This window comes from Engraulis encrasicolus, chromosome 13 (assembly GCF_034702125.1).
Source record: "Engraulis encrasicolus isolate BLACKSEA-1 chromosome 13, IST_EnEncr_1.0, whole genome shotgun sequence".
NCBI classification, from domain to species: domain Eukaryota; kingdom Metazoa; phylum Chordata; class Actinopteri; order Clupeiformes; family Engraulidae; genus Engraulis; species Engraulis encrasicolus.
Genome location: NC_085869.1, coordinates 19,083,677 through 19,091,176, shown reverse-complemented (window position 1 = coordinate 19,091,176; position 7,500 = coordinate 19,083,677). Strand labels below are relative to the sequence as shown.

The window sequence follows — 7,500 nt, the reverse complement described above, 5'->3', positions numbered from 1 at the left end:
ATCTGTCTGTTTGCTTGCTTGCCTTCGCCCTTGATTCCCTGACTGTTTTTGTTGCCTCTCTCTCTCTCTCTCTCTCTCTCTCTCTCTCTCTCTCTCTCTCTCTCTCTCTCTCTCTCTCTCTCTCTCTCTCTCTCTCTTTCCCCTCCTGCAGAGTGACTCAGACGTACGACGCTGGGGCCTGTGTTTACTTCTACTTTGCCTTTAACTACAGAGGCCTGAGTGATCCACTGAATGTCTACTTAGGAGTGGAGGTGAGTCCCCCACCCCCCCATGTGAAATTGCATCCATTTTATCTGCTGCCTCTTCTACTGCACCCTGCTACCTTCCACATCTGGACAGGGTGTAACCCTGAATAGCTATATATAGGTACATTTGGCTGGATAAACATTTGTGAGGTTCAAATGCCTACTTGGCACCCCCTCCCTCCTGTTGCCTCCTCTGGGTATCCCTGGGTTGTAAAGACATGCTGGCTCTGTTGGACTGGTTTTAATATCGTTGTATTGTTGGTGTTGGTAACTACTTAATTTTGATTAATGCTGTATAAAAACACACATATCCGCCATTGCTCAATTCAGCTCGCACCCCCCTTGTAGCACTCCACACAGTTTGGGAAACCCTGGATTAGAGCATCTCCTGCCGTACTGAACTGTGGTGTCAATTGTGTTGTGTTGAATCCATTAGGTCCCTTGATTTGGGAATTGTCAAACTTTTGGCGTACATGTGTCAGCCAATGAAGTAGTTGCTATGGATGCAGGCAGCAACCAAATGATTGGCAATCATATGCCATGGCTGTTGTCATTGGCTGTTGCAGCACCGGCATCAGATTCACCCATTCTCACGCCACACTGCTGTGTGAATGCCCCGTCATCAAGTGTCTGACTGACGCTAATTTGGAACAGTGGCAGTCACAAGTGAAAAAAAGTGTTGCCTGGTAAGAAAAAGGAATAAGAAGCTCTAATTTAGTGTTTTAAGTAACATTTAAGTTGGTGACACCAAGGTTAATCTTTTAAGGCCAACGTATCCTTAGTTGGCAAGGATCCCTTTAATGCAAGCAACAAAGGGGCGCTGATGTTGTGTCAAACACGGCAGACCACAGAGAATCCAACTTCTTTTGCTCTCTCTGTAAATAGTAGAGATGCACAGGATCCAAGAGCCGGTTCCGGATCCGGCAGGATAATAGGGTTTTTCATAGGATCCGGATCCGGCAGGATCTTAAGCAGTGGATCCAGTATCCGGCAGTTACCTAAAAATCAGGATCTGGTGCATCTCTAGCCTAGGTTTTTCAGTCAGTCTTTCACAACCCCAATTGCTGCATGGAGTGAAAGAACTTTGGAAACGGCCAGTGCAGGCAGTGTGGCAGTAAGCCAATGAATCTAAAAAATAGTTTGAGCCAACGTAATAAAAAGGGCCCACGTGTGCGAGTAGTCTATGTGATTCAACCGTTCCGTAGGATCCGGTTCCGGATCCGGCAGGATCTTAAGCAGTGGATCCGATATCCAGCAGGATCCTAAAAATCAGGATCCGGTTCATCTCTAGTAAATAGCAGTGAGGGCTAGTGTGAACTTGCACGGCTTCACCCAGGTGAATGTGTCAGGGGTAAACATGTGACATTCAGTTTGGTTGTGGGTAAACAATGGAATACGATGGTAAGTGGAAGAAACCATGTGGTCATATTCTATGGGTGCATCAGTATAGGGGTAGCAAGGTTTCCCCAGCACGTCATAGTTAAGGTGGCCATCTTGATAACCAGCATCTCCCACCTTGACTGCATCCCCTGAATAACGATTGTGTGTTGTGAATGTCATTTCATCTAAAGTTGTTGTAGAACAAAAACCTGTATGAGCTATTCCCTTTATGAGAGTTTCATATTATATTTCCACATAGACTTTCTAATGATGGTAGTCTCTAAGGTGCCATTTATATTCATTCATTATATTCATTCAGGCCCTTGGTGCTTATGTGATGTGGATAGGGACCGCAAGGTGGTGTGTTTAAACTTTTTACATGATTACTTAGTGTGTCCTCTCCCCACTGCAGCATGCTGCCCGAGAGGAGATTCTTGCCAATGGAGGAAGCCTGTCCCACCACCATGGAGGTACAGTACTACACTACACTACACACCCTCACCTGCCCACAGCACTGCTTTACTACATGTTTACGCACGCACGCGCACACACACACACACACACACACAGCAACACACACACACACACACACACACACACACACACACACACACACACACACACACACACACACACACAGGAACCAGCTCCAAAGGAAAGTAACTCTAGCATAGGTAAAAGGCAACCTTGCCGAGCACGTGTGTATGCTGTATGTGAGTGAACACAGTGGCAGGGGCCGTATCGTGGAGAGTCTAGTGTGCGTGTGTGCGTGTGTGTGTGTGTGTGTGTGTGTGTAAATAGATGTTGAGTTTGTAAGACAGTGTGTGTGTGTGTTTGTGTGTATACAAACCAGGATTATTTTCTCTCTTTCTTCCTCACTCTTTTTTTTTCTCTCCTCTCTCTCTCTCATTCTCCCTTTCTCTCTCTCATTCTCCCTTTCTCTCTCTCATTTTCCCTTTCTCTCTCTCATTCTCCCTTTCTCTCTCTCATTCTCCCTCTCTCTCCCTCTCTCTCTCTCTCTCTCTCTCTCTCTCTCATTCTCCCTTTCTCTCTCTCATACCCCCTTTTTCTCTCTCTCTCATTCTCCCTGTCGGTAACGCTTTACTTTACGGTATAGTTACCATATGTAATTACTGTGTACTGTCTGGGTAACAACAGGGTAACAGAGAGAAGTTACATGGTATCTAATGGGTAAAAAGGGGGTAATTACAAAGTAAATACCATTAATTGGGTAACAAAAGGGTAACAAAGAGAAGTTCGAAGATTAGATGGTTTGAAAATATGCAGAATGCATAGTAATTCTTGAGATATGGGTATTACATAGTATTTACTTTGTAATTACCCCCTTTTTACCCATTAGATACCATGTAACTTCTGTCTGTTACCCTGTTGTTACGCAGAAAGTACACAGTAAATACTGTACCGTAAAGTAAAGCGTTACCTCCCTGTCTTTAGCTCTCTCTCTCTCTCTCTCCCATTCTCTCTCTCATTCTCCCTTTCTTTCTCTCGCTCTCCCTTCTGCCAAGTCGACCTGCTGTAAACACAGGCTACCAAAATGTAGATTTCCTCCCGTTGCCCTCCCACCTCGCCTCACCAGACTACATCTGTTTTCCTGCACACACACACACACACACACACACACACACACACACACACACACACACACACACACACACACACACACACACACACACACACACACAAAAACCCAGTGAGAGAGCGGCCCCCATTTGTCATGCGCTGATTGTGGGCAGACAAAGCGGCCTGTCCGCGCCCAGATAGCGCAGCCCACCGTTATTAATCACAATTATAGACTGCAGCGTACACACACACACACACACACACACACACACACACACACACACACACACACACACACACACACACACACACACACACACACACACAAGCAGGAGCTGCATCAATATAGCTAGCATTACCCCCTCCCTACCCCAACATACACACACACACACGTATGCATGCGCACGCACACACACACACACACACACACGTACGCAGGAACACAGGAACGTACACACACACACACACACCTTACAGCACTGCTCCCAGTACAGGGCTTGGGGTTGAGACGTGGGGGGAGTAGGAGGTAAGGAGGGGAGGAGGTAAGGAGGGGAGGAGTGGGGGTTGTTGAGGTTGGCCAGCCCACCGTTTGGAGGTCAGTTGACTCGGGCGATAACAGACGCATCGTTTACTCCACACCTATTGGCCTCCTTTTATTAGCCCTCTTTTAATTTGGAACAACCCCCTCCCTCCCTCCCTCCCTCGCACAGATAGATACACACATACACACCTCCCCCTGCCTCTCTCTCTCTCTCTCTCTCTCTCTCTCTCTCTCTCTCTCTCTCTCTCTCTCTCTCTCTCTCTCTCTCTCTCTCTCTCTCTCTCTCTCTCTCGCTCTCTCTCTCTCTCGCTGCCAGAGCAAGACAAAAAAAAAATCCTGATTTAATATTGCAGCTGATTCACAGCATGCTGTTTTTGACAGTGGAGATTAATAGCCTGAAGTGATGTATGAAAACTGCCGGGCGGATGGCAATATAGATAAGGTTTGCTAGTTTGCCGCCACCGACCCAACGGGCCATGGGCAGCTTGCTTGCTACTCTCGTTTTTCCCCCTTTCTCTTTTTGTTTCTTTCTTTCTTTTCTCCCTTCCTCCCTCCTCCCATTTTCTCTCTATGCACCCCCCACCCCCCACTTACCTCACCCCCTTCCTTTCCTTCCTGGCTCACGTTTCATTTGGTCCGCGCCGAAAAAAATGAACAAAGCATGAGAGTGTGGCCATTTGTCTGAGTCGGGGGGCGAGTGACTGGTGTTGGACGTGCGGGCGGAAGAGGGTGACAGGTTTTACACTGCGCAGAGCTGCTGCTGTTAACTGAACTGAGCCGCCCGCCAGCACAGCACAGCACAGCACAGCACAGCACCAGGGACGGATCATGACTCCATGGGCCCCTGGGCCAGACAACAAGAAAGCCCCCCCTCCAGATGTTAGAGACCCTATATTGTTGGGCATTCAGGTGTTTTTCCCCTGAAAATATGTGAAAATAGAGTTGTTAAAAGTGTGATTTTACACAACATGAGAATGGAAATTTAGAGGATTGGGCTTCAGGGCCCTCTGGACTCAGTCTTGCAGTAATCCATCCTTGCACAGCACAATATAGCACAGCAACCACCACTGCTGCACAAACTGACCTGGCAAGTGCCATACCGTTACCGCACCGGAGGTGCATGCGTGCGTGTGTGGCGGTGGGGCTGCACCATAGAGAAATAGGTGGCATTGAGGGACCAGCTCAAGTTTCCGCATGTTACCTTACTGAGTTACGTGTGGCAGCAAGGCAGGCCTAGTTGGAGTGCAGATTACGGTTAGGAAGCACAGATGCTGCAATAAAATCATGTTGAATATGTTGTAGTAGTGGAGGGACAGTGGCCTGTGTGGCGTAATGTGTTTATGCAAGACGATCGTGTGTGTGTGTGTGTGTGCGAGAGGTCTTGGTAAATGGGCCATACGTGACATTTAGTTTATTATGTGTCATTTCTGTTCATCCATTTTTGCAGCGTTTTTATGTTGCAGAACTTGCTGGTGTTATGTGCATTACCCGAATGAAGTTTTAAGGGGTTAATTTTCTTAGGCTTGAACTGGGCACATTGAAATTTCAGTGGTTAGATTTGATTTGACATCCTAGCGGTAGTGATGTGTGCTCGTGTGTAACTGTGTGCATGTGCATAGGCAAAGGTATATCTGTATCTGAGTCTCTCGGCAGGGAGTGAGAGTATATAGAGCACAGTAGCAGACAGAGGCAGTGAGACAGAGACAGACCCCAACGTTGCCCGGTTAACACCAGACAATCCTCAAAAGTGAGAGTCTGGAGGATACAATTTCTCGTAGGCCCCTGGCCGTTTATTTGGTGTTATGAACGTGTCATTTGGCATATACGTAGCCCATAGTCAATCATGTCAGTTGTATCTAATCAAACAAACTGCAGTAATCTGCTTTCCACCCCTCCCCCGCTCTCTGATTGTAGCCCAAGATCTAGTTCCCTAGCTCAAAAATAGAATCCATGGTGTCTTCCAGATTGGAACGATTGTGCAAAGCGGCATTGGTTTTGCCAGGTTAGGCCCGCAGTAAAGTTGAGTCTGTGAGGGTAGACTTGTGCATCCCCAGTGTGAGTGGCACTACTCATGGTCCTGCCGTGGTCCTTTACCAGCCCTTCCCCGTCTCTCTCTTCCCACTCGCTTCCTGTCACCATCTTCACTGTACTAGTGTAAATAAAGTCAAAATGACCAAAAAATATATCTTTAAAAAAAAGTACTACTCATCATCCTATGGGGTGTCCGGGACACGTCCTGTGGCTGAGGCTCACACAAACATACGCAATTTGCGTTCGTCACTAAAGTTCGGTTCATACTGGGCTCTGAACTTTTCCATATCGTGACTGTGTTACCCGGATGAACCTGCTGACGTCCACGTTGTCGTCATGGTTTGAGGAGATCGGACTGATCAAGCCGAGTCCCCAAAACAAGCCTGGGCCATGAACCCTGACGTGGAGAGCGTGCATCCCCCCCCCCTCTTAAGACACAGAGCACGGATATCAAACATGCAGCCCGGGGGCCGGATGCGCCCCGCCAGAATGTTTAACGCGGCCCCATACTTGTAGGAAAAACACTAACAATGGCAAAAGCAATGTAAATATCTAGACTATTCCAATCAGGCTTTAGAGCCAACCATAGCACCGAAACAGCACTAACCAAAATAATAAGTGATCTTAGGCTCAACACTGCCGCAAACAAAGTTTCAGCACTTATCCTCCTCGACCTCAGTGCCGCCTTTGACACGATAGACCACAACATACTAATTGACCGCCTTGAATCTTGGGTAGGCTTGTCCGGTCACGTCTTAGAGTGGTTCAAAACATATATTACAGGAAGACAGTTTTTTGTCACCATCGGAGAATACGTCTCCAACAAGTATGATGTGCCTTTTGGAGTTGCTCAGGGTAGTTGCTTGGGCCCTCTCCTCTTCTCTCTCTATATGTTGCCCCTGGGCTCCATCATCAGAGAGCACAATGTTGATTTTCATAGCTATGCCGATGACACTCAACTATATATCTCTGTCGAGCCTAGCCAAACCACTGCCATTCATGCCTTGACTAAATGCATGTCTGCCATTACAGATTGGATGAACAGTAACTTCCTAAAATTAAATGAAGATAAAACTGAAGTGTTGCTCATTGGGCCTAAGAAAAAACGTGCAAAACTCCACTCAAGCCTAGGTGACCTAAGCATACACATTAAAGATAAGGTTACTAGCCTAGGTGTGGTCATAGACTCGGATTTGAGCTTTGAGCCTCACATCAACAAGATAACAAAATCTGCTTTTTTCCATCTTAGAAATGTCAACAAAGTGCGCGGCTTGGCCCCCCGACAAGACGCTGAGAAACTTATTCATGCTTTTGTCACCAGTAGGATAGACTACTGCAATGCTCTTTTCTCTGGTCTCCCAAAAAAATTAATTGACAAATTGCAACTCATTCAAAATTCTGCGGCAAGAATCCTAACAAGAACCAGAATGAGAGAGCACATCTCTCCTGTCTTGGCAGACCTGCACTGGTTACCTGTCTCATACAGAATCGACTTTAAGATTCTGCTCACAGTATTTAAAGCATTAAATGGACTTGCCCCTAGCTATATCTCAGACATGCTCTCTTTTTATGCCCCTGCTCGAGCTCTCAGGTCCACTGATGCCAAGCTGCTAAGGACCCCCACCCCCCCGCAGAAGAAGATCGGCGACGCCGCGTTTGCCTGCTATGCGCCCAAGAGATGGAACACCCTCCCCATCGAGATCCGATCAGCCACCTCCGTCG

At 47.2% G+C, this 7,500-nt stretch overlaps 1 protein-coding gene across 1 annotated transcript in view; it reads left to right on the top strand.

The window, feature by feature from the left end:
* Positions 1-7,500, top strand: part of agps (alkylglycerone phosphate synthase) — a 72,991-nt gene that overhangs the window by 57,380 nt on the left and 8,111 nt on the right. Inside the window, exons 18-19 of the mRNA XM_063213373.1 lie at positions 152-251; positions 2,038-2,095. Of these exons, the coding sequence (XP_063069443.1) occupies positions 152-251; positions 2,038-2,095 (158 nt within the window). The remainder of the gene's footprint in view (positions 1-151; positions 252-2,037; positions 2,096-7,500) is intronic.